Below are 27492 nucleotides of genomic sequence, written 5' to 3'. Positions count from 1 at the left end.
TGGATGACAACTGTACTGTTGACCATGATGCATTATGCTTTTGCTGAAATAGGTTCGCACTTTTTTGCTGAGTTACTTTCAGTTTCTTTCAGTTAGTCCATTAACTGATCAATCAACCGAACATAAACTCAGGGGTTTACTGCCTTGAACATATAAGTAAACTGTAGAGTTGATGTTAAGTGAGTTACTTTAACTGAGTTAGAAATGATTTTAAGTGTGTTCAGTGCACTACGTTCCTTTTGCACAGATGTAAAATATACATTGAGATCATGACCTATGAAGCCAGTCATGGTGAATGTGCTATGAAACTGCAGTCATAAAATATGCCTTATATTTTATTTGCATACAGTTCCCAGTACGGCTACTAACAGCATCTGTACATATTCTGAGTACGCATTTGCTTGATATAGAAGGCATAATTTATAATTTGCCTTGTAAAGTCCCAAAGAAAATGGTACGCTGCAGAGTTTCCTTTAAAAATTCTTACAATCTCTTAGGATGGCCATAACCACCATCATGGGGGTATTCTCAATGACAGTAAGACGTTTCTGCAGGGAAGTGTTATTTCTGAAGAATGCAGCAGCATAGCGAAACTAGGAAAACACTTGTGCGACTTTAGACGATATGAAGCTCATAATATTTGTGCAAGTTTCCCTGAAAGATGGCCCTCAGTCAGCAGTGATGAGCTTCCAATTTTTCTCGACAACCTAAACTCTTCTGTGACGCTGCAGTAAAACTATAATTGTGTGACAATTCAGCTTCCACTCATTCAGGATATTTCAGACTAAAGCCCCTACTTTGAAGTGAAGCAAATTGCACTTTTCTTCTGGTCAGGCATGAAGAGAACAGTATATATACTCACTCATTTCATATGCAAGTATGAACTGCACTGATCTTCCATTGTGTGCAAATATGTGATTGCCGTCTTCAGATAAAAAAGCCAAGGTAGTTTTACACGCTGAAACTAGAAATGGCTACAGGGAATGCCATAGTGGATGCTGGGAAATTGTACTCTTCGATGAACTCTACTTCTGACCATGTGTTGACGATCTTTCCTAAAATAGGTTCGTATTTTTGCTGCCGAGGTTACTTTCACTTAATCCATTTGTCAATAATGCTATTCAGTGTTCAAAAGCAAAAAATTCTGTTTGAAGTTTCGCATTTGTGGCACACCATTCTTCAGTTGGATACGTCCAAGGACACCGCAGGTTTTTTGCTAACCAATCAGTTGGTTTGTATTTTTTTTCCCACTCAGGCCAACAGGAAATTGTAAATTGAATAAAAGAATTCTATTTGTTCCAAGGACTTCGCTTAAACACATGTATCACCAGCCATTTATAGCATGGTGCAAACTGAAATGATTAACAGGAGTCAGCACGTTTAGAAGTGGTAGTGCACTGAAAATTGCACTTGATGGGAACGGGATGCGTCTTTTAGTCACAGTCATTTTCAGCGGTCGCAGGTTTGCATGAAAAGTAAACAGACACAGCTGTCAAAAGATGTGGACACACTTTATTATTGAGGTACACTTTATTATTGAGGGTACATGGGTATTGGGTTCAGACCTTGAAATTTATTTATACTCTAACAAAGAATAACTTTAGGCAGTGCCATCCTCTTGCAGTCTTGCAGGCAATAGTTCATTGTACCCTTGTTTGCACAACGCCAGCAATCGCAGCATAGGCGTCTCTGCACTCCTTCCCGTCATGCTGCAAACCTGTAATGTTGAAAGGAAACAAAATACAGGGTACCCACAAGTGTTCTGTAATGACAAGCTTATCATTCATTGACAAGGAAACAGCATGGGTTGCTAAGGCATTTTGCTAGAAAAGGCACTGAAACAGGGCAGGTTTCATGCAGTACTATTGTGGACCCATAGAGCACCTTCTGTAAGAAGAGCTCAATAGTCGTGTATACGATGCACACCAACGGTGGGACCCATTTGTGTACTTCTTTCCAGACGTGCCAGGCAGACAGGCCGAGAGATAATCGAAGCGTGCAACATTTGAAAACTGGGAGGCGATTGTGTTACATTGCCAGTACTTTGTGACAGAGTTCGCCTTCTTAACCAGTACATGCCGCCAAACACAAGTGCGGCATTGAACTTGATGTTCCTCCTTTATGAAACTCTGTTATCAGCTCGGCAGTGGTCCATAGCTGAAGGATCATGTGTGTCAAGTAAAAGGCTCTACCAGTGTTTGTCATGTGAGGGGGCGGGGGGAGAAGGGCAAGGAAGTACGTTCGAGTGGAATGTGTTCCATCTCTTTTCTTCTGTTGATGCCAAGGTTTATGTTTAGTGCACATTCCACAAAAAACTAGTTGTGAATCATCACTCGACTTGTCTGCTTCGTTCGTCCCAGTCTTTTTCGTGCTGTTGTTAAGATGACACATACCAACTCGCCCAGCTCACCCCTCTGGATATGTTACGGTTGGCTATGCTACAGCTAGTAAAATATGAGCAACCACACGTAAAGCCATACGATAAAAAAGCTTTCAAGGTGGGATTTACTGCAATAACTTCTTGTGCAAGAAGTTACTCCGGTAAGCACTCAGAATGATAAAAACCAACTTGATGTGGATAAGCCGAGTCCAATCGTAGTGCTGTTGCAAGGGCAAAAGTTTTTGGCAGCATGCACACGAAATTGCAGAACCAAGGAGTACATGTACATCTCAGAGCAGCTCACAGGCTTCCGGCAGCACCAGGCTGCGATGAACTCCATTGCCAATGTAATGACAGAGCTAGAGCACACCCAGACTACCAGGGGCGATTCCACGAGAGAACGAACATGCGTGTGCACGACCATTTTTTGTTCATTCTTGTTTTTTTATTATATATGCGCGCAATATGGAAACCCCCGAAAATCAAGTTTGTTTTCTCCTGAGGTGCGTAGTTCGGGAGAAAAAAATGTTTGAATGTGTCCGGAGCGCAGCGGTGGTTCCGGCAACTGCAGATTTTTTCAAGTTTGCGTCTCTGTGTACGTCAAGGAGTACAAGGTGTGTGTAAAATATGTTTTGGGCCAGAAACTAGACCAGAATGCTAATCAGTGTAACGCAAAATCAGCGTCCAGCAGCGGACAAAAAATTTAGAAAAAAAATTGTGAATTCGGCCCAGACGTTAAATTGTTACTGTTTTTGACGCCCCCTATCTACATTTCTTTTTTTCTGAAAAACCTGCAAGTCAGCCATTTTGTTGGCCATACGTGCCTGAACGCATCAGCAAAAGATGGTGTTTGTAGAAAATTTATAAGTACTAAAAAAATTGAATAACTTCGGCTCTTTTTCAGAAATTGCGCAAATTGAAAACTCAATATAAAAAAAAACCCATACTCGATTTTCTTCAAAATTGCGGAAACAAGACTCCTTTACTTGGACAACAAAACTGTGGAAAAACATGTTGCATCATTTTGTTCAGAACAAATTTATAAGGGGCCAAACTTGGGGCTCGCGCGACGCGTCTTGGCGTGCCGCGGTAAGTTCCGGCCGCTGTTGCCGGACGTTGCGCGGGTGTACACGGGCGGTAATTCACATTCCACTGCCACAGGCCGGCATGGTCAATCTCTTTCCAATATTCCCAAACGAAAAAAACTATTCTGGAGATTCTTCTTCTTTTTTTTTTTTTGCCCGCCTCTGTTTCCCTAATGTGTTCTTTAACGAGCTAACTTTCTGGCCGATACCACCTCGAAAGCGCTCCTTTGCGGCGCCAGTGTTTTGCGGGATGCAAAACAAAAAACAAAGGTTCCTCCGATGCGCAGGCAACCGGAACAAATGGCGCACGGGCAGTTACAAGGGAGGGAATGGATTGACCTTCGGTTTTATTTTTTGCGCCCGAAATGGGTCTTGCACTCACCCCAGCATGAAGTGTGCGTCTGCGTTTATTGTGCAAATGCCGACCTGTCTGCTTTGGCCCTGCAAAACATTACAGGGGTTGACCGAAGAATGAACTTAAAGGAGCTTTGTCTTTGCACCTCACCATCGACGCAGTGTTTCTTGGGTGAGTGCCGGCAATGCCCAATGGCCGACAACCTTACCATGTCCGCTTTGGTCGTTTCGGACGAAAAAGACGTCACGTACGCTGCATGGGAAATGGTTCTCTGATAAAAAAAAGTGTACCGCCAGCTGCATTCGTGAAGGAGCTAGGCAAATGGGTCACCAGGTGGATTTCCCATGACTATATTAGGCGGACCCAGGCCATTGCCATAAACGAAGCGAAAAGATGCGAACGGCGATCAAGCATTGCACTGCACTTCGACTTCGCTGAAAATTGGACAGTTATTCTGCCAAATGAAGTCCAGTCGTACCACTGGCACAAAACACAGGTTTCACTGTTTACGTGCGTTGTAACTACAAGAAAACCAGTTCAGAGCTTTGCAGTACATGCAACACGATACCGCACATGCATGCTATGCGCTTCACAAGGTGCACGAATGCCTGGAAGAAAGTGCCCCTGTGTACAGCCACGTTGTTTACGTTAGTGACGGTGCAGCCAGCCATTTCAAGAACAAATATCAGCTGTACGAACTTTCCAGAGCAAACTACATGTCTGTGAAGTGGCTGTTCTCTGCTACCGGACACGGAAAAAAACTCGTGTGATGGAGTTGGTGGTATTGTAAAACATCACGCTTCGTTACACAACCTGAGGGCAGGCAGCACCAACGTCATTCGGTCAGCAGCTGAAATGATTGCCGAGTTGCCAAGCAAGCTAAAGAAGGTGACCCTGATTCACGCATCTAGCACAGGCATCGAAGAGTTTCGCATGGAAAAGCGCGAAGAATGGAAGCGTCTGCCACGCATCCGAGGCATCCAGTCCTGGCACGTGTGATCTGTCACGAAGGAACACCCAAACGAACAGCGTTTAACTGTCGCCAGAACCGCTGAAAGTGAGCCCACTGCCATTTGCCCGTTTTCAGTTTCCTGTGCTTGACTGTATGAGCGCTCGATGAAGCTGTGGTGCAGATATTATAAAGATTTTACTTGAGTTGTATTTCCACACGTATGCCTTTTGCTGTGTTCCTGTCTGTAAATAATTAATCACGGTAGTCTGGCAGCCAATTTACAAACTTGTGTCTTTTTACTTGAATAAATATTCTTGTGAAGAAAATCTGAAATACCTTCAGTAATTTACTTGTGCTGTGACCGAAGCGCCATAATAATAGAAAATATCGACCACTCCTACCACTTCTACCCGGTATAACCACTGGAAAAACTTTTCCTGTTGTTTCGAATCCTTCTTTCCTTTTCCTATAAGAAGAGTGGCGTTCGCAAAGGAGCGCTTTCGAGCTGGTATCGGCCAGAAAGTTAGCTCGTTAAAGAACACATTATGGAAACAGAGGCGGGCAAAAAAAAAAAAAAGAAGAATCTCCAGAATAGTTTTTTTCGTTTGGGAATATTGGAAAGAGATTGATCGTGCCAGCATGTGGCAGTGAAATGTGAATTACCGCCCATGTACACCCGCGCAACTTACCGCGGCGCGCCAAGACGCGTCGCGCGAGCCCCAAGTTTGGCCCCTTATAACTTTGTTATGAACAAAATGATGCAGCATGTTTTTCCACAGTTTTGTTGTCCAAGTAAAGGAGTCTTGTTTCCGCAATTTTGAAGAAAATCGAGTATGGGTTTTTTTTTATATTGAGTTTTCAATTTGCGCAATTTCTGAAAAAGAGCCAAAGTTATTCAATTTTTTTTAGTACTTATAAATTTTCTACAAACACCATCTTTTGCTGATGCGTTCAGGCACGTATGGCCAACAAAATGGCTGACTTGCAGGTTTTTCAGAAAAGAAGACATGTAGATAGGGGGCGTCAAAAACAGTAACAATTTAACGTCTGGGCCGAATTCACAATTTTTTTTCTAAATTTTTTGTCCGCTGCTGGACGCTGATTTTGCGTTACACTGATTAGCATTCTGGTCTAGTTTCTGGCCCAAAACATATTTTACACACACCTTGTACTCCTTGACGTACACAGAGACGCAAACTTGAAAAAATCTGCAGTTGCCAGAACCACCGCTGCGCTCCGGGCACATTCAAACATTTTTTTCTCCCGAACTACGCACCTCAGGAGAAAACAAACTTGATTTTCGGGGGTTTCCATATTGCGCGCATATATAATAAAAAAACAAGAATGAACAAAAAATGGTCATGCACACGCATGTTCGTTCTCTCGTGGAATCGCCCCCAGGCAGGTGGCAGCCCTCGTGCTACTTGATGCAGTGGCGTAGCCAGAGGAGGGGAGGGGGGGGCTGACCGGGCTTCAGCCCCCCCCCCCCCCCCCCCCCCCCCCCTCCGAAATTTTTCCGGCCATCGCCATGCTGCCTGTATGCCTGGTACGTCGCCTGTGAACAAAGCGGCATATTTTTGAAAGTGCCACTAATGGCACTTTCCACGAAATGCTATGAAAATGCCACGAAAGTGCATGTCTACCCTTCGCATGGAAGGGAGCCGAGTCCGGCCGTGACAAAACGAAGCGCCTGAGGGGTGCGAACCGCTGAGGGATGATTTCGGAGGGGTGCAGCCCCAAAAGCTACGGTGCCTTCGGGTAAGCTCAGCGCACGGGACGCCAAAGGCATGCGTTGTATCCCTTTGTGCGAGACATGCGGCAAGACCGAGAATAATTGGCCGGCTGAGTTGTTCTCAGCAGAGGAGATTGACTCGTCCGGGGAAGCATGGAGTGGTCTGCACCACGGTCCGCACTAACTCGCGGCGGAAAAAAAGAGGGACCGCCGGCCATTGATGGTTGAAGACTGGTACAATGCAGGCCCGAACGGGAACAGACGATCTTTGTATGTTAAGCAGAACAATGTGCAAGCGGCAGTGGCTGATCACGGCTGCTCCCTCTCCTAGAAAGGGGGAGATCAAGTGGCCATGGGCACACATTCAAGACTCGTGCAAGGTAACTGAAGAATGCGATGGGCTACGTAATGGGTGAAACGTGCAGTTTAGCTGAATGAATGCCGTGCGCGGGCAGAGGGCCTTTGCGATTGAGACACACCGCAAGGTACGCCCCTCTTCCTCGCGTCAGCCCTTCATTCTTCCTTTTTCACGTTTCTGTCGAGGCCCGGAGGGTTTTGTTGGAGTGGGCTCAGATTGCGCGCACTGAGTGTTGTCCCCTTACGACGGCGATGTTGCGACAGTCAATTTCACCCCCGCGATTAGGCAGATTTGTTCGGCGGTATTCTCCCCTAACCTAGGAAACTGCAAAACAGCGGGTCGACAAAAAGGGCGTGCTGCGGTTCCCCGAGCCAGTTCCAGACTTTATCCTAAATGTGAAGGCACGACGGTCACCAGCCCTGCCACAGGCAGACGGCGTCGTGACAGTAACAACGATCAGATGGCCATATTCGGCTGCCCAGAGCAGTGTATATTCAGGGGCCGGAGTCACAACGGCGATATCGAATAGTAAGTCATTTTCTTCCAGTCACTAATCCTTACATGATCACTGATGTCCTTTGACGATGGAGGTTGCATTGTACGTTAAGTTGTGCGGTGCAGATCAATTATGCATTCTTTGATATTTAAATATTCACTTCGTAATATTTACACGATGCCACAGTACCTTGTGTCTCCGAGCTAAAAAATGTCTATCTTGTTTTATTCCGAATGCAGTATTTGCGTTTGAATTGGTAATTGAAAGCACCCACAGTGGAGCGGATAGGCGACTTTTAATGAGGGAAAATGTAAATTCAACTCCTGTAAAGGCCCAAATATTTTATTATGCACGAAGTTGGAGAGGATTACTCAGAGTGTATCGGGACAGCGTAGCATCAGTACATGAAGAATGAAATATATATTTGTTCTGGCTGCAATCCACTGCTACACCCAATTTTAAAACCATGTAGCAGTGTGCGCAGCGCAAGTGAAGGACTTTCGTACTGGTGGCAAAGAAGAGCTCTAGAGAGAGAGAGAAACAACTTTCGCTGAGCCCATTTCAGTTGACGCTCGCAGGCGTCAGACGGGGTGGAACCCTATTCACGAGTCCCATATGAGTCCAATAGCTCCTTGCCCCTGGACGCGAGCTCTTGCTGCGTCGACAGGTCGGGGCTGGACATCAAGATCTCCCATCGCTGGGTAGGGGGGGTGCCTTTCTGGTAGAATTTTCCTTTAACGCTTCCTGGCCTTCTTTGAAGTTCTGTGGGCGCAGGACTATCGTTCTTTCAAGGCTCAATCGGTCGTGCATGACAACAGAATTTCCTAATTAAATAAACGGCCACTTACAACAGGCCCTCTCAAGAGCACCAGCACACCTCCGCCAGCCCCCTCCCCTCACGCCCCCCCCCCCCCCCCCCCTCGACACGCGCACACACACACACACACACACACACACACACATACGGGTGCGCGCCAATGTGATTCTTCCCTGATACACAACTGATACATTCTAAAATGTTGCATGAAGCACATTTTGAGCAATCGTCAGCATTTCTTAAGTAACCGAAATAACCAAAGAATTATCACGGTAAACAACTTTGCAATTTTTAGCCAATCTATTCTGTCGTAGCCTGAAACCATGCTTTAGTTTGAACATCACGGTCGCTGTCAACCAAGGAAATAGTTTAACTGCGTCATTACTGTCCGCTTCATGCTAAAGCATGGTAGTCTTTGGTCTTTCTGTATGCGGGGCCATGCCAATACGCATGTTTTCTTGGTGCACTCCGGGAAACAAATCTATCCTGTCGTAGCCTGAAACCATGCTTTAGTTTGAACATCACGGTCGCTGTCAACCAAGGAAATAGTTTAACTGCGTCATTACTGTCCGCTTCATGCTAAAGCATGGTAGTCTTTGGTCTTTCTGTATGCGGGGCCATGCCAATACGCATGTTTTCTTGGTGCACTCCGGGAAACAAAATGCTGACTTGTTTCGGGCATCGCACCATGCCCGAAGGTCATGCTGGCTCTGCACAGCTGCCCAATCCTCCGTTTTCTGGTGGACAAAGAAGATTTCAAACATAATTTCCATTTCCCGCGTCTGCAACGAAAACTACAAAACTTCTGTGCGCCCTATACATTCCAGAACCGCCCATGCTCATGAAGTGCAAATACTTTTTTTATCATTTAGCTTTAAAACCGGCAGTGTGTACTCTGCTGAAAAATGGCAGCGCACGCGTCAGCTAAAAAAGTATGTCCTTTCATTAAAGTTTGAAACCAAAATGGTAGGACCGCATTATAACTCTTTCATCAGATCTCACGACAAAATTCAAAACGTAGCAATATTTTGCTCAGCTTGCACAGAACATGCCTGCCCGCGAGAGTATGGTCAGACATCGCCGTATTTGCGTTATTTTTTCTTGCTAAATATAAAGTTAGATACAGCATTGAATGGCAAACTTTGCAGTGACTTGCTCTACCTCATCTGGGAGTGGTAACTAAAGGGGGTGGCTGCTCCAGAAAAGGTATAGCTTGATAGTACACGCCTTCAGGCAGATTATAGGGCATTTATGCACGAAGCATTGAAAACGTGACCGCTAGGAATGCAACTACTTGAGAACACCAAGCTCATTACAGCAGACTCTAATTTGGGTTGTGCAGAAATGTCAACCAGATTCATTATGTTACAAAAGCACAAGCTTCTCCGCCCCGATGAGACTCAAAACAGAAGCGCAAATTTAAACTGGCATGACTTAACAAATGCCGATGGCTGAATTATTCCGCTTTGCGTGTGGACTAATCTTGCCAGGTTCATGTAATTTTCGCCCTTAACAGCGCTGTTCTTGCGCGTGATAAGATCAATGAAGGCCCCTCAAAAATCACGCAATCATGTTCCTTGGCGATGACTTAGGTCGTTGGGCACCAATCATCCAACAAAATCCTGTGCTGTCATAGTGAAATCGCCGCTGGAAAGTGGGCGGGGATTCGCCATTGCTTCAAATGTTTAATTTAATATATCGATAATTCCTTCGAAGTTTGCTGTAAGACTGATATCATTGTTATCGAGACAAGGCAGTCTTTTTAATGAACCAAACATGTATTTTATCTTCATAGCCTTTAACCCTTTGAGGGTTTTTGCCGTACGTGTACTGCGGTGGTTTTCCGTCCCGCAAGGTCTTTGCCGTACGGGTACGATTTCGAGCATCCGTTTGAAATTTCGCGCCCTATTAACGATGCATGCTCCCTGGGAGGTGCTGCCACCTCCTGGGACTTACAAGAAGTGTTTGAAATTTGATTGTGCTACCTTCTTGCGGTGAAAAACAGAACTCTCTGGCTTCAGCGCGTTACGGCGTCTGTACGTGTTAACGCGTTTCGTGGTTTCAGTTTCGCCACGTGATCGCATCGGAGGCGCGCGAAACTTGATCGACGCTCGCTATCAGGGGCGGCGGAAGTTGATTTCGATCTATATTGGCGCTGCTCTTATCTTGTTTATTACCCACGCTCACTAGGTATTCTTGCCCTCCTTGCTTGGAACTGAAGTAACCTAATCGGAGACTCCATTGTGGGGGCGGCGGAAGTTGATTTCTATCTATATTGGCGCTGCTATTAGCTTGTTTATCACCGGTGTTTTCTCGCTCTCCTCGTTTACTGGGTTGCCTTCGAGTTCTTCACATGCACGGCAAAGCAGCGATATGGCCCAACGAACTGCCTGCTCTGATGACACCGACCGCGATGACTCTTCTGACTCTGAGTTTACTCCTTTCACCGAATCTGAATCGGAAGACAGCCTTTTTTCGGAAGAAGACAGCTCATTTTCGGACATGCGCTGTATGTGTGCAGACTTCGATAAGGCACTGTGCATAGACCCGTGTTTCAAGGAATACCACACTCTGAAATACTATTGAACATTTTTCAGTTCTAAGTGATGCTGACCCCAAAATACTGTTCCTGATAATTTTTTACCATTTAATCATGACTTTAGGCATTTTGTACATTCCAAATCCGCAATAAACTAATTTGACCACCAGGGAAAGTTCTTTTCAAAAAAATTCGACCCTCAAAGGGTTAAGGGCGCTTGCAAACTTCCGCGCTTTTTTTTTCTATCAGGGGGGGGGGGGGAATAAAGGGTGCCTTCAACAACCTCCAGCACCCTGTCATCTCCCTGGCCATAAAGGAGGCCGGCATTGCGGACAAGCTGCGGGGCTCCGTCGAGGCGTTCGTGACGGACCTCATGGCACAAAGGCAGGTAGGCAACGCCCTGTCGGTGCCTCAACCAGTGGATGTGGGCACCCTGTAGGGCACAGTCGTCAGCCCCTTACTCTTCAACATGGTCACAGTGGCACTATCAGACGGCCTGCCCAGTAGAAGGGCGCACAGGGTGTACCTGTCTGTGTACGTCGCCGCGGCGGCCCTGTAGGCACTAGGCCCCATGGCGGGCTGCCGAGGCGTCGTTCTGCAGCTGCAGGCACCCCCGGATGCAGTGCGGGCCAAGCTCGCCAATGTCAGCCTGCAGCTGTCGGGCACCGAGATGGAGGCGATGCTTGTTCACTGGGACACCCAGGCCTGCTGCAGGGTCACATGCCTGCAAATCGACAGCGAGCAGCTCGGGTGGAAGACCAGGGTGCGCTACCTGGTGCTCATGCTGGACCACCGAGATGGCTTCTGCCAGGCTGCCAAGTAGCTCCGTGCCAGGACCGGATGGCCACCTCGGCTGCGAGTAAGGTGGCCGCCCAAGACTGTGGCTGCTCCCAACAGACAGCCTTTGGCTGTAGGGCTGCTGATGTGTGCGCTGCCGCTGGTCACCTTGCCGAAACCAAATTGGTGGCAGTTGGAGGGTGACTGCCGCAAAGGCGCCTGTGCCTGCTTTGGAGCTCACAGTGCCACAAGACGCTGGCCAAGGCGGGGGTGTGGACAATCGGGATGGCGGTAGAGCAGCAGCCCCTGGGCCACATCGACTGGCTGCAGCGCGCCAAAGGGGGAGGCCTCCTCTGCAGTAGCTGCGCATCCACCTGCACTCGTTCAGTGCTCCACCACACCACCTCAATTAAGGACTGATGCCACAACCAACGTGCTCCATCGCAAGGAATGAAGGAAACTGGCCACGAGGTACTTTCCATTGGTTGCCACATTTGATGAGCTCATGGCAAAAATGTCTGCATACCGCGCTGCAAACCACGTGCAGCTTTGGAAGAGAGACACTAGAACTATCACAGGAGTGAAAAAGCGTGATGTAAAGATTGACAGCAAGATGCCCAAGACCCTGAAGTATTACCAGATACGTTAGTGCTGCATCCACGGGGGCATGAGGTTCGTGAGCAGCAATAATGGCGGCGTGCACACAAATTATTGCAAGTCCCTCCTTGAAAACGTTTTTGTTACATTTACCCGCGGTTGCTCATTTCTTGCTAGCCATAACATAGCTAATCTCCAGGCTCAAGCCTTACTAGTTTCACTATGCACTTTGTTGTTCGGCTTGCCTGAGAGAGAGAGATCAAACTTTATTTAAAGCGGCCCATGTCCGGGCTGCCTGAGCACATTATCACAAAATGCGATGTATGCCTGGCTCCATTGAAACATATAGTTTTATCGCTTGTGCATAAAGCAGCGCAGATCTATCTGTCTTGCTGGTGGAAAAAACATCTATGTAGACAGCAAACGGGAGCCGACTGAAATTTTAAAAAGGAATTTTCACGGATGCCGGAAGAGTGGGTTCAAAAGAAATTTACTGGCAGGTTGTCATGCGGACCCCAGTCAGCTAACGAGAAACAACTGCCGCGAAAAATTTATACAAGGGATTATCACGGATGCAATGAGAATAGCCACAGCCATATCAGATTTTGTGCTATGCCAGGTAATTAGGCAAGGCTTGCGAGTTGCTCTTGCCTTATTTTGTAGGAGCCTCGCACTTACCACCTGGCGGATGTACTGTCAGGCAGGCTCTGTGAGTAAAACAACAACAAAAAACATTCCGGCGAAGCCACAAGTAATCGTCTACTGCAACAGGGTTTTCCGAAGGCGCACAAAAATAGAAGCGTGTCATACATTCGCCGTAAGCCCCCGCCGATTAGGTTCAGCTTTTGGATACAGCTTATTTTATTAGGCATCAAACACAGAGTATTTCATGGGAAATACAGGACAATTACATGAACTACATATGTTTCTTTCCAGTCGCAAGTGGTTCACACTTGCGACTGGAGCGGTAGAAGCGACGAGATTTCTGCCGCTTTCCTTGTTCGTTTGGTCTCGACCAATTTTTGTCGCCGCGGACAGCAATCGCGTCGCTTCTATCGCTCCAGTCGCAAGTGCGAACGGGCCTTCACACTTGCGCTGCGTAGCCACACCACATCGCAATCTAAACCCATTTTTCGTGATTCACGCCGCCGTTAAAGCATGCACTGCCCATGTCAACACAACATTTCAATCTGCTACCAGGAATTTCACGATAGGCAAGCGCTTAAGCTTATTATTTGTGGAATGTTCGAAGCGGTCTCGAAATGTTATTAGAAAGTACGCCTTGCTGCTAAGGTTGAGGCTCTGAACAGGGTGGACAAAGGGGGTGATCGTCATTTCCACAGGGACGGTCGTCATTTCAGTGCACAGGCGCAACAATAATACCTGCACACGCCACGCAGGAAAAATATGGAATACAATGCGATCGCTCCACGAACAAATCTGTCGTCAAAACTTGTTTTATCTCCCTTTTTTTTCCCCTGAACACACTGAGTTCATGGAATGACGCACGTGGAGCGTGCACCTTCTGCAAAAGAAAAACAACCGGACCCAAAAATTTCACGTAAAAGGAATGTTTAAAGTAAACAAGAAGGCCAAAATAAAAATAACCGAGCACTAATAACAGAGCACATGGATGCCTCACCTTTTTTACTGCGGGCAGTGGCATCTGCAGTGTGCTGAAACTCAACACACCACACCATGATGAATAACCAGATTCTTCTTGCGTGAAAGCGACGATTGCATCGGTCGAATTTTAAGGTATATGCATGTCTTTAACACATTTTCCCTTCAGTAGCTAACTTCTGCAATCTCAACACAAAGAAGCCCGCTTGAAAAGCAAGAGCTTTCCGCCATTTTGGCCAAGCGCGGGGACTAGGCAGACTAGGGAGGCATTCTAGCGCTGTACCAAAGACTAGGGAAAAATTTCTGGGGAAAAACAACAACTAAACAAACAAATCTAGCGCCAAAAAAATAATGACGTCATGCATATTTTAATGACGTCACACACATTGACCAATCAGCGTTTCCAGCCATTTCTCCCCCTATACGGATGTGCCATAACAACGGCGGCGACAACTTTGCAAAGCCATTGATCAGCTTTAACAAATTTTAAGCAAAATATATTTAAATATGAGCTTTATTTAAACGTAGATTGTTAATTTAAGCACTAGTATAATAAAGACGCCGGACATGACGTTAAGGTCACATGGGGTGCGTCTAGGTTTTTTTTTTCTTTATTGCCTTCTTTGACAGGATGACAAAGGCTGCGTCTGCTGCAACCCGGGGCTTCCGAGCCAGGGGGGTAAAGCGAGCTCCGAGACCGTACGAATCGTGTGCGCTGACATGATACAATTCTCAAGGTTGCCTGATCAGTTTTATTTAGTCTTCTAAACAGTTGTTCCATAATTATTTAACTAAAACAAAGAACTGAAGCAAAATAGTTATAAATAATTGTCTCAGTAATTAACCTAGCTCTATAAAAAACTTTTACTGTAATTAAGCTTTAATTAGCGAACAAAGAGTAAGTCCGTAGTTCAGTTTTGGTTTCGATTTTCGTTAAGTGTGCTAGGAAGGGGCGAGGCCCTTGCGCCTGACTTGCGAAGTTTGTGTGTGCAGTCTCCAGCTCAGATCTGCGTGCGTGCAAAACGTGTACAACTGGAACAACTCGGATGCACGCGCTGAGCAAGTGCCTTCCCGGGCGCTCGCGAGGCTGTCATTCGTTTCTTCACGTTAAGCACCCTATCTATTGCCCCTGCACTGACGCCGGAACAGCGATTCCGATCTGACCTTGACTACCGCAAGTTCACTACAGGCTACGGAGTGGCAGCGATCGTTCCCGTTGGAAGAGAAATAAAAGGAGCTTTTATAATCGTTCCGTTCCAGTTGTTTCATTCATGAAACTTCTTACAGCTCTCCGTGCTTCGATCTTTTGCGCAAACGTTCGTAAAGGTAGAACGAAAAAATAGGTAACGAAATGCGGTTTCTTTTTAAATCAGTCACAATAAGACAATAAGTCAATGTTCTCTCCCCGCGCGCTCTGTGCAGCAAATTACTGCCCATTCAGTCCCGCAAGCTTTCCCTTTGAAGTGGTGGAAAGCAGCTAGAGCTTGACGAATACAGACAGAGAGGAAAACGGGACACGCCGCTGATTGTATTTCGCATACTCTTTGGCATGCATTCTGCCACTCCGTTGGCCTGCGATCGATCGCGCTCTTTCATTCCTGTGCTTCAAAGGGCCGCGACTCACCGGCAATATCAGCGTTGGCCCATGCGATAACGGATTTTGTGTGTGTGTGTGTCAATAAAGGTTTTAGATTCAGCTGAAGTCACAGTTCACTTTACTTCATTTGAAAACATTCAGCGACGCGCAAAATGTCACAGAATGGCAAGTAAAGCGGCACAGCGCAAGAAATGCTCGGAGATCATGACGGAGATTCATTTTTCTATTCGCCCCAGTACGGATCAGCTGATTCCTTGGCGTCCTCGCGCATGCGATCAGTCGCATTCAAGCTTGCGCGCAAGTGTTGTGTGAGCGTTGCCACATCTTGCTCAAATAGTCTCAGTACATATAAGTCACACGCTGAACCGAGAACACGTCGGTTACCTACCCACAGGAGATAAAACCACGCAATGCTGTCGACGCCGCCTGCACAAAATCCGCCTGGCCAGCGGTCCGCCATGTTACAATTAATCCCGTCATGCTTCGCTAGCCGGACGCGGAAACGACACAGTAGCACGTTGCCAGATTACAACCCATCGCTTTCGCCGTTTTTAGTAAGCAAAAGCTCAGCTGGCAACCTTCAAATCGTTGTATCATGTCTGCCACTATGTGTCGTACGGTTCCAATGCATTGGCTCAGCGGCGCGCTTTCCCTCTAGAGTCAGTATATTATCTCTATGTTCCGAGCCGATTCCCCCTGAACTGGCTGCTGCGCCCCACGGAAGTGACGTACGTCAACAAAAAAATTGCGTAATTGCATTACATTGCAATTACTTCAATAGTATTGCACATATTTTTGGCAGTGACACATTAATATTACAGTATCAAGATTTATTTTTAGCCTGAGTTTATTGTCTTTTAATATGACGTCACCTAGTCACCGTGACGTCATGGACATGCTTTGTAGATGTTTGCATTATATTTTTCTCTGCGAAACTCGAGTTTGTTACTGTTTTTGACACTCGCGTAGAAAAAGTTGTGTAAACAAAGCACTTTTTATAGATTTACCACGGGTTTTACGGATGACCTACGGACGAGCGGCATGGAGAAGAGGCCGAATTCCATCGAAGAGCGAATTTTGGCCCCGTATTGGCATACGTACGGATAGAGTTCACTCTAGTACGGGCTTGTCTGTTCCGAGTTTGTTCCGTTGGCCTATTTCAAATATTCCGGCTTCGCGCGGGGCCGAGGCAAGCAAGAATGTTGCGAGCGTGTCCTTTGTGTGGAGTCGCTCACGAGTGGTGCGGTGCTGCGGTGTGTTTTCGTTTCATATGAGGTGTTCAGCTCCAAGCCTTCAGCTCCAAATCTTCTGCAGTAATTCACAGTCTTCAAAGTCCGATGACTATTCGTGGCAGCAACGCGAAGTGCTGGTCAGCGCTTGCGCAGAGCGCAATTTTTTCATATCAAATACGTACGTATCAGAACCAAATGTTGCCCCAAAATGTGCAGTAAAGTACGAAGCACCGTGTTGCCTTCAAAACGTGACCGATGTGTGTGGTGCGTCATAGTTTTCCAGAGGTTTGTGTGAAGCTGCTGGCGCCGCAGTCATCGATGCTATCATCACAGTCATTGTTATACACGGTGTTGTGTCGGTATCACAACGCGAGGCAAATACTTTGATACTGCTCCGTACTCGACTTGCAAGTGTCCAGATTCGTGTCGCTGCAGGAGTGTATACGTGAATAATCTAGAGCCCCATCAGCTAGCAATGGTGCGTCGCAGTGACAGCGAGTTTTCCTTCGTTCGCTTCAACTTGCCGTGATCCCTGTCGTTACAAGCGTGGCCAAAAAATGCGCCGGATATCTGTCGTGAGTTACTGTGGCATTTTCCGTGTGTGTTGTGTTCGTGTGCTCCAAAATTTACGATGTCGCCAAACGTACGTGATCGTGCCCATTTAGGACAGGCTAGGTGATGCGTCAGTGGCTTCAGCAATAACAGATGCTACGTGCTGTGTTGAACTGTTATATCTACATTCTAAGCATACCATCTAGGTGACTCTGCGTAGTTGTTGTTTCTATTTGATCTAACCTCAGTTGCCTTGTTCATCTTTTTTGCAGGGTATTTTTATTTACGTGTGCACGCAGCATATTAGCACTAAATCAACCTTACACACTTACCTGTACATGCCATAACCCTCTTTGTAATCACGTGTGCATGTGCTACGTTACCCTGCAGTATTTCGTCAGCTACTGTGCATGCTATCAAAGATTGTTTGCATGTCGTTCTGAACCATTGCTAATAGCCTGAATTTCCTTTAGTATTACTAGCATACCTTTTTCTTTCTCACCTGCTGGCTTCGTGTCGCTTTTAAAAGGAATGAATGATTTAACGCTTATGTCGGACAAACTTGTAAAAAACAATACACGGGATATACCTGCTAAATTTCTCAATGGCACAAAGCACGTACACTGATCGCACAGGCTAAAAGTATGTCTGACGTGCTCCACACTCTCCGTCTGCCCCTCAACGCAGTCATGCTTGATTTTTACCCAACCGGCAAAACCACTTCTGCTCACTGGCGAGCCAGGGTCACTGTCATGCCCACTTCACAACATATGGTGAAAGCAGTCTGTTCTGATTTTTACCCAACAAACCAAACCACTTCCACTCACTGACTAGCCATGTAGAGTCACTGTTAATAATTAATCGTTACTAATAATTAAAAAAATCCAGATGTAACTGTAGCGATGGTGAAGGCGGTAGTGAAAGTCCGGAGTGGGCGACTTTGACGGCACTTGTGGGTTTCAGTGCATTTGGACTAAGAACGGCTCTCACGGGGTGGAAGCCCTAACATCCTTCTGCTCGCAAATCCATAAAATATTTCTCTGTCTCGTTGTTTAATGCAATGCAAAGTTGAGGCCATTGAAAAGCACCATCAGAGAAACATGAGAAAGCGTTGCTTTTGCCTCCGTGGAATGAGCCAAGGTGGACCCGCTAGGTATATCTGCATCTAAGCATACATTGGGTGCTACTGCGCAGCCGACTGGTACCCATTGGCAAACCTGCTTCCCACACAACAACACAAACACATGCCTGTTGCATGCAGCCTGTGCGCATTTTGTTTGTCTGCGTGGAATGGAATGGCTGTGTCAGCAGGAAATAATTCATGAAGCACTGCAGGGCAGTGCAACAGTCGCCAGAAAAAATTTCCATCGGCAGATTCGCATACTCGAATGGCAACTGGCAGGCTCCATGGTTCAACACAGTGGTAATTCCAGTGTGCCACCAATGCAGCAAGTCTCTCCATAGTATCAGGAGATTCGAATATAGGTTAACAAGGGCGGTGTGACAACTGTCGCCGTGCTGAAAAATGCCACAACAGGGCTGTATTGTGCGCAGATTTTTGTTGCCACTCCCATCCCACCTAGTTGTGCCAGCTTCCAAGTTTACCCCGTATCATTTCAAATTAACTGACGTTTGCTGGTGTTTGATTGATAGATGCAAGCACCAGTAAAGTGTGTCTGTCATCTTTAGCACTAAAATCATGTTCTCAATGGGAAACCGAGTTTAACGAGGTTGCAGACATGAAAGCTGGCAGTGCTCATGGAGGTCGTAGCAGAAAAGTTGCAGCATGGCGTCGTGCTGTTTTTGCTATGTTGATGTTATAAAGCGCATGGTATTTATATGGGTCGTACGTTTCAAACAAGGCACTAGCTGGAAGTCGTTGCTGTCCGTTCCCTTTGTTACACTTTGTAGTCATGCTCTTTGTTTGAAAAAATTATTCGAAACTAGCTAGTGTAATTACAATTATAGAACTAATTTTCTGTGAAGGAAATGCTGCCTTGTGCCGGCTAAAGGATATACACTGTTTTGGCTACACACATCATAAGACACGATAGCAATGCAACACTCTATAGAGCCCGTGCACAAGCTACTGCCTTGCATTGGTCTGACCCACAGAATTGACAGGAACAGCTCCCCAGGACTGGTCCCGAGCAAAGGTTCTGGCTCGCTCATGCCCCTCAACTTCACAGAAGTCAATGAAACCTTGTTACACAGGCTGCGGCTTAAAGTAGCATTGACCTGAAAGTATCTGCACACAATCGGACCCGAGGACAGCCCAGACTGCTTCTGTGTAAGGCTGTACAGAGACAATTGATCATTTGCATAGTTTTTGACCAAGGTATACATATAGTGGGTGAAAAGACCTTGAAGCAGCCTTACTACGCTTGAATGCTTACCCTCTGTCTGAACGAAAGATTTTTGGCACGTGGACTGACATGAAGAAGCAAGATCGAGCTGTCAAATCGCTGCTTGTCCTGTCAGGACTCTTGGGTCTATGTGGTGAAATTTCTCAAACTGCGAAACTTTTTTTTATGGTCGGTAAATAAGTTATGCGAATTATGCAGTGAGTAGTCTATTTCTGCGCCCCATACATGCTTTAAGTGTACAAAGTTCATTGGTTGATTTCACTGTCATTTCTCATACCCTCAGTATTCAGTACCTTCCTTGCCCCAGTGGGATTTAAGTAGCAGGTCCAAGTTCAGTTTCTCAGGCTGGCCTCTTCTCCTTTCAAAAATCTTTTACTATCTCTACCTCTCTCTTGCCAGCATGCCAGGTGCTTGTAACGGTTTACTAGGATTCGCAACAGTCACCATACGATAAAAATTTCTTATGACTACTTTCATTGCTGAAGTTCACTGCACTCAGTGTACTAGGGTGTTTGGTGCACAATAGTAATTATGACTGCAGACAGCCTACAGTTCTTAATGCCCACATCGAAATCCTGCCACGGACTCGTTCTTGCCTTCACTTCGATAAGGCTGTCACAAATGGTTGATCAGCCGAACATGCTGGAAGGAATGTTTTTCTACACTCTGAATTAATGTTTGATCATTGTGCATACATTAAATACATTAAAGCATTTTTGCTGGTTCTTCCTTTTTATCTGTTGACACCCAGTGCAACCAATGGGCTGGTAAAAGCTCTGGCTTGTCATATGTGTTTCCAGTTCATAATGGTGCATTCTGCTTGTTGCCAAAGCCAACTGCAGAAAAGTTCTTCAGCCATAATGCAGTGCTGGCGATGGTCTTTTGTGGGCTATAAAAGCAAAATGTACTGGTTGTTGGTCAAATAAAGTGAGCCAATTTTAAATGTTTCTTCCCAATGCCGGATGTGTTTTTTTGGAGGTTGTGTGTTTGCTTAGTCCTTTTGGGAACAGTTGAGCATGTATGGCTCATGTGTTGGCCGTGAGACTAATCAGCATTTGAAGGTTGGTTCATGGGGCAGGTACAACTTGTACAGCTGGTGAGCGAAGGGATATAACTATTACATTTCCGATTTTCTTGCAACATGTCCCTAGCATACAACAATTAGGATTTATAATTTAGCTGCAGTTCTTTTTTACGACAATACTGCTATTGTGCCCATTATAAAATGAATAACAATTACGACCAGCCGTCATGCGTTGCTGGCCGTAATGTGTGCGGCGTCATCAGACAACATCTTGTCATAGTTACTCCCGCCGTTTACCGCGCACGTGTGCACGCGTTTTGCGATGAGCGTGCGGCATCAACCTGGCTTGCCCGTGGTGCCCGGAAAAATACCAGGAAAACAGTCACGTACGTCTGCGAGGATGAGCACAAGACGCCTCGCAGACGCCCAGCTCGCGAAGCCGGCGCGTGCCAACGCATTTCACTTTAGGAGGAATGGGAAAGCCTGCGGACAAAGCAATCCGGGTCATCCAGTCATGCATGCGGAAGATGGATATGACGATAATTTTAGGCAGGGTGTCGAACCGGAACCGAACCGAACCGTAAACCGGAACTGAACCGATATTTTTGCCGGAACTGAACCCGAACCCGAACCGTTATTTTTTGAGCGCGCTGAACCCGAACCGGAACTGAACCGAAAAAAAAATAACGGTTACCGGTTCATGCCGAAATGGTTCGACCCTCTGTTGTTGATATTGCACAGTAAATGCAATTCAGGCCTTTTTTTCTTTCACGTACCATCAACTTCGTACTTGCTCGGGTACTTTCCCCTCCCGACAATTGAACACTATCACGCTCTATGTAACAACAGGGGAAATGAATTAGCACCATTGTAGCAATGGTCTGTTGCTGCTGGAGGCGCGAGCGTAGTGCAAGCTGACCAAACGAAATGTCATTCTCGGCAGCTTGCAGGGGATATAAAACGACTTTGCCCTTCCCTAGTTGCGACTTCATTGGAGCAATCAGGCTGCAGGAGTGCTCCACTGCGCAACAGCGAAAGCTCACACCCGATGTGTGCAAACTTTTTGCATTTCATAATTTGTTTAAAAGGTCCGACACCTGCAAATTATTAATACTTGACAAGTGTGACCGCAGGAGCTGCTCAGTGGCTAAGCCGTTTGCTAAGCCGTTTGCCCAACTCGCTACATTGCTTCTACTGCGACTCGTTCCGGAGGGGAGTACTGCTGTGGACGAATTAAAGAGCGTCTACCCAAAAAGTCCCATCTCATGCTCCGCGTGACAAATTTCCCTTTCATTTTGTAACCGCATTATCTGTTGTAAGATTCCGCAATGTAGAACGATGGTAGGGGTTCAGGCGGTACGATGACATACTGATTGTAATGCACACTTTCGGTATCGCAAAAGGAATTGCAGTGGTCAGAGCAATAATGCAGTGACTGAGCATTAACTAAAGCTTACTTTTAACAAAAGTGTGGCTAACACATTCGATAAGGTGACAGCTAACAAATTATTCAGGGTGACCAAATATTCTAATTCATTGGTAGTATTTATGTGCCTGTTGTAGGATTTTTCTGTTTTGTTACAAATATAAAAAAAAATGTGCGCTATTGGTATTAAGCGCTGGTATTTGAACGCGCCAGTACCCAGGACTAAATTTCAAGCTTCAAGGTTAGCGTGATGGGTGATTGCATAGCGACGATTGCGATTTCAACAAAAAAGGAAAGGACAGAAAATATATCCCACCGTCATATGTCTTGGCGGTGGCTTTATGAATAGTCGCTGGGATATGTGAGCGAGAAAGAAGGTGGTAAATCGTCGCCACTTCATTTGTTTTTCTAATATCTCGTGATTGTTTAAAGTTTGCTTTGCAATTGCGCCACTGCCCTTGGGGAACAGCAGAATTTTGAATTTTTGTTTGTTTTTTGACTTGACGGTCGTTTTAAACTAGTAAATGTTTTTTTCTAATTTCAGTGATAATTCAACTCGTCGAACCGGTTCGCGAACCGGTTCAAGCTCCCGAACCGGTTCGTGAACCGGTTCGGTACGTGATTTTGTCGAACCGGAACTGAACCGGAACGAAATTATTTCACCCGAACCCGAACCGTAACCGAACCGGTATTTTTTTCGGTTCGACACCCTGATTTTAGGGACCTTATATGACGATGACTACTACTGCCACAGTGAGAAGCGACGACGGAACACGTAAATAAACAAATTTCGCAATACGTGGTGGTGTGTCATTCAGTGCTACAGGATGATCTAAAAAAATCCTCCAGCTCGCCTTGCGTCACTTAGTGCAAGTTTCGCCAGTTTTAAAGACGAAGGTGTAACATCAAACGCGAAAACTGACCGTACATATACGTGGCGTCGGCGGGGCCACCGCTGTATGGACTGGTGTACTTGAACTCATTTCGCCAGAGCAGCAGCCAAATCCTCTCACTACGGCGCTAAACCGGCACCTTGGCAGAATGGAACCTTGCTGCCACGTGCTGCCAGCTGCAGGTGCACGTGGCAGCACGTATACGCGTAAACGGATGCGCACACATCTGCTGGGGAACTTCAGCGTGATGAGCATCCAGTCTGCTTGTCAGAAAACGAAGGCATGTATGCTTCTTTCTTTTTGGACAACAAACGTCACATGGTTGGCCGGTTCTTCATCACTTGCAGTGGTAGGCTGTTGGACAGCTGCTGCTATGACCAGAAGCAACATATGCGCACTACTTACATGACGTACGTTTGTATACAAATTATGTGCAACAACGCTTTTATCAATTTGGTGTTGACAGGAGCTGCGGGCACAGTTTATGTGGGAGACTATATTGGCGCTACATTTGCTGCCCTTACCAGCGTGTGGTACAGCGCTGTGCTCTCGCTGTTTATTAGTTACCAGCACAATTTTTACAACGGTGTGTGAAGTTGGTGAAATGAAGTACAGTGTATCTCCTGGATTGGTCGGTGCTTCCTGCTTCGGCGTGATTCTTTCCAGGCCATCACTAACAAGGGTGGCAAAGTTGTGCTTGTGCCAGAAGCCAAATTTTTTGACACTTTGTGATCAGTATACTTGTAGCACTGCAGTGTACCTTGTAACTTTGGAAGCTCGGAAAAGTTGGTACAACATGACCAAATATACAGAGTTGTAGGCACGACGAAAAGAGGCATATTAACACGCGTTTACTCCAAACATCTTTTTGCCACATCTAATATAATTCAGGCCTCTCTTGTCCCAGCTGTGCTGATTTCACTCCCCAAAATAAGGCACCTGCTGGTCTTTTTATGCACAGAAAGTATGGTGAGGTTTCAAAACATTTCAGGCTGCTGCGCCAAAACTATACGGACAAAAACGCTGGTGTTCAGCGGCGCGTACTACAGTGCACCAGAGTGGAAGATCAAGTGCACTGGGCACCAGTAATCTAGACCCAAGAGAACTCTTGTCAAATGAGGGCCTTCAAAGGTATTCCTTCGGCCTATTCTTCTCCCCACAAAAGCCACAGATTCTATGATCTAAATGGGAGCGCAAGCAGCCTTCGTACAACACTATTTAGACCTTTGCCGGCAGAGTCTTCAGCCAGTGCCCACGTTTGAGGACAGCATATCAAACCTGATGGCTTGATATGGGGCGCACACACACCTTCCAAAATAAAAAGAAAGAAAGAAGTGCGGTTACAAAAGCCGGCGAATTTAAACGTGCAACACAATCCTCTGAATCCTCCACTCGGAGTGGTTTTGCCTTGCCCGCAGGTACGCCGTAGATAATACAACACCGAACGACAGGCGATGTACCAAGGAGGAGAGTTATCAGCCTGCGCTTACGGCGCGTACAAAAAGCGCGTGCTTTTCATCGTAAACAATAGGTGTCTTCGATTTTGCTGAACTCGCTGCACTCATTCAGGTAGTGCAGCACTCGCCTCTTCGATTTTCGAGTGCAGCGCGCGGCGCCTGCACTTTTCTCTTCGATTTACCGACGGTGCAGAGAGTGCAGGATGAGTTCACGCTTTCCCTGCACCTCCCAGGGAGGAGGTGCAGAAGCAGACGACAAAAGTGCAGGACCGGTTCTGCAGTGGCGGCGCCTGCGCTGAACTGGCTGAACTCATCCTGAACTCATGCAGAAAGTGCAGGCCAAATCGAAAGAGCCGACCTAAACATGAGTGCCGGCACGGCCGCTTTGCACGGCTCTGGTACTAGTTTCGGCGATCAACAACGACGACCAAATCCAAGAAATAATAACAAAAAACAGGTGACGTCACTTCCGTGGGGCGCTCCAGCCAGCCCCGATCGGGCGAGGCTGGAACACCCCGGGGGAAAGGATCCCCGGGGTGCAGCAGCCTTTGCCGATGACAAAACCACGACCGGCTACAAAATATAGCCGGTCGTGGACAAAACAAAACCACGGCCGCTGGATGAGAGCGCACGCAATGCGCCTTTCATCCAGCGGCCGTGACAAAACACGTAACTGATGATGTGTACACTCAATACAAACACTAGAAAACTGCAGCCCTTCTTGGGCAGGCGGGGTGATTTCAATATTCTTTCATTACCAACAATGCTTCAATCGTGGGTAGCCACTCTGGTTTAGAGGGCTGAAGTTTCTGTATCTGCACAGTACTGTCGGATGAGTCTGGCATCTGGGTCGGAGTGGCCAGGTTCGTCGTGGCCGGCCTCATGTGTCCCATTTTGCTACAACATGCTTGACAGAGGATACCTTGCATATGCTGTCTGCTGAAGTGTGCACGAAATTCAAGTCCCGTCATTTACTCGGTTTACAGAGCTTCTCGGTCGAAAGACGACAGAAAAGAATTCTCGCATGAGCTTTCTCACGTGATTAGCTGCGAGCGCAAAAAATGAAAACGTCACGAATACGACACAAGAGCTTGAGCCAGCCATCCCTGTTCTGTGAGCCAGCGCGTGGGAGATGATGTCTTTTTTGTGCCCAAAGACGACAGCATGTGCTTAGTTGATTGGCTGTGGGCGCAGAAACGTCACGAATAACGACGCGCAAAGCCAATCATGTGAGGCAACGTGTAAGAGATAAGCCCCGCCTGAATATTTCTGTGCCCTCTGGCCTCGTGTTTTGGCCATTTTCGCGTTCAGGGTACTAGACATTCAAGGCCCTGGCATCCGCGCAAGCCTGCCTCCCGGCATACTAAGCCCTGTTCGCCCTCCTCGTAACTTCTGCCATCCGCAGTATCTTCCTGCTTTCCATCAGAACTGCAGTGAGAATGGAAGCATGTGGCGTCGCCGTGAAGGTTCCAGGGTCGAGAGCGTTTTGCGGTACGCTTGACGAACTACTCCAGCCCGGCTGGCCTCCTCCTGTGGTGGAAGCTGTCTGAAGTTCCTGATGCCCAACGCCAGGACAACTCCGGACGCAACCACGTCCGCGACGCCTTCATCGGCATGCGTTTTGAATAGCCAGGACAGGTACGCTTGACGAACTACTCCAGCCCGGCTGGCCTCCTCCTGTGGTGGAAGCTGTCTGAAGTTCCTGATGCCCAACCCCAGGACAACTCCGGACGCAACCACGTCCGCGACGCCTTCATCGGCATGCGTTTTGAATCGCCAGGACAGTGGCGGGAGGCTGGCGCTTCGAGCTGTAGTGACGGCGGCGGCAGCACCCACCGCTTGTTGCATCCGCGAGGTCCTGTGCCCACCGCCAGGACAACAAATGCGGGCGCAAACACGTCCACGACGCCTTCATCGGCATGCGGTTGGATCGCAAGGACAGCGGCGGGAGGCTGGCGCTTCGAGCTGTAGTGACGGCGGCGGCCGAATCCCAGAAGGCGACCGCTTGTTGCATCCGCGAGGTCCTGGGCCCAACGCCAGGACAACAAATACGGGCGCAACCACGTCCTCGACGCTTTCATCGGCATGCGGTTGGATCGCCAGGATAGGGGCGGGAAGCTGGCGCTTCGAGCTCTCGTGACGGCAGCGGCCGCACCCCACCGCTTGTTGCATCAGCGAGGTCCTGTGCTTAACGCCAGGACAACAAATGCGGGCGCAACCACGCCCACGACGCTTTCATCGGCATGCGGTTGGATCGCCAGGACAGCGGCGGGAGGCCGGCGCTTCGAGCTGTAGTGACGGCGGCGGCCGCACCCCAGAAGGCGACCGCTTGTTGCATCCGCGAGGTCCTGGGCACAACACCAGGACAACTTCTCCAGGCGCAACCCCGTGCACGACGCCTTCATCGGCATGGGCTTCGTTCGCCAGGACAGCGGCGGGATGGCTGGCGCTTCGAGCTCTAGTGACTGAAGTGCTCAGAGACTATGCTGTCGCACTGTTAAGCTTGACAAGCTGCACACTGAGTGTGGCCACACTGATGTCGTGCCATTGAATTGAGTGTACAGCGTCGCCAGACTCCAGAAGCTGATCGCGCGTTGCATCTGCAATGTGCAGCCAACACGGAGTAGCCTGTGTTGGCTGCTCCGTGCCATCAAGCAATGTTGAGATCTCACGTGGAGCTGACTCGTCTGCTGTGGCCGAAGAGAATTTGCTGCAGGTTGAAGTCGCCTTTGTTGGCCGAACGTCAGCAGAGCTGCTCAGTATGGTTGCTGCCAGAAAACCTCATCCTCCAGATCACAAAGAAAATGTTTTCAGGAGCCAAATTCAAAAGAGGGGCTACTTGCATTCACCAGGAGCCACCTCAGCAGCCTGGTGTTTGAGTCTGAGTCCGTCATCGAAGTGCCGGGTCGTCCTAACGAAGTAGGGCAATCAAAAAATTGTGGCCTTCTCATTCCTGCTCTACGCTCACAACCACGAGAGACTGAATGGAGGCAGCTGTGAACTGCTTCGTCGAAATGCGTGTGTGGCACGTTTTTTACCTAACAGGTCTAATTATAGTTTTCCTTGTTTTATAGATTATATAAACAGCCCTTTTATTGAATTTGTCATGGTCTTTGGCTTTTTGTGTACACAAGCTTATGCAGTTATCTAATCTACTCAATTACTTTGCCTGTAGGGGCTTCCCTGAGATATGTGGCGTCACTCTGGGCATTCCTCCACCAGTTTTTACCCTTT

General features: G+C 47.3%; 1 protein-coding gene across 4 annotated transcripts; it reads right to left on the bottom strand.

Annotated features, from left to right (window-relative positions):
- Positions 1–1495: 1495 nt before the first annotated feature.
- On the bottom strand, positions 1496–14054 carry LOC144148079 (uncharacterized). 4 transcript variants are annotated; one of them, XR_013317966.1, is made up of 3 exons: positions 13731–14001; positions 11241–11853; positions 1496–1717 (listed from the first exon to the last, which is right to left on the bottom strand). XR_013317966.1 is itself a non-coding variant. In XM_077679674.1 (3 exons), exon 2 carries the CDS (start codon positions 11859–11861, stop codon positions 11277–11279), a length of 585 nt encoding a protein of 194 aa, XP_077535800.1. In that variant the 5' UTR covers positions 11862–12795; positions 13731–14000; the 3' UTR covers positions 1496–1717; positions 11241–11276. The 4 variants fall into 4 exon arrangements, 2 of the variants coding, with proteins under 2 accessions (XP_077535800.1, XP_077535799.1); XM_077679674.1 differs by having other exon boundaries at positions 11241–12795; positions 13731–14000; XM_077679673.1 differs by having other exon boundaries at positions 11241–11815; positions 13731–14000.
- Between the last annotated feature and the right edge of the window lie 13438 nt (positions 14055–27492).

Source organism: Haemaphysalis longicornis, unplaced genomic scaffold (genome assembly GCF_048455015.1).
Source record: "Haemaphysalis longicornis isolate Haplotype H1 unplaced genomic scaffold, Haemaphysalis longicornis Haplotype H1 scaffold_759, whole genome shotgun sequence".
Classification (NCBI taxonomy): domain Eukaryota; kingdom Metazoa; phylum Arthropoda; class Arachnida; order Ixodida; family Ixodidae; genus Haemaphysalis; species Haemaphysalis longicornis.
Note: the sequence above shows the minus strand (reverse complement) of the source record. Positions and strands in the feature narration are given on the sequence as shown.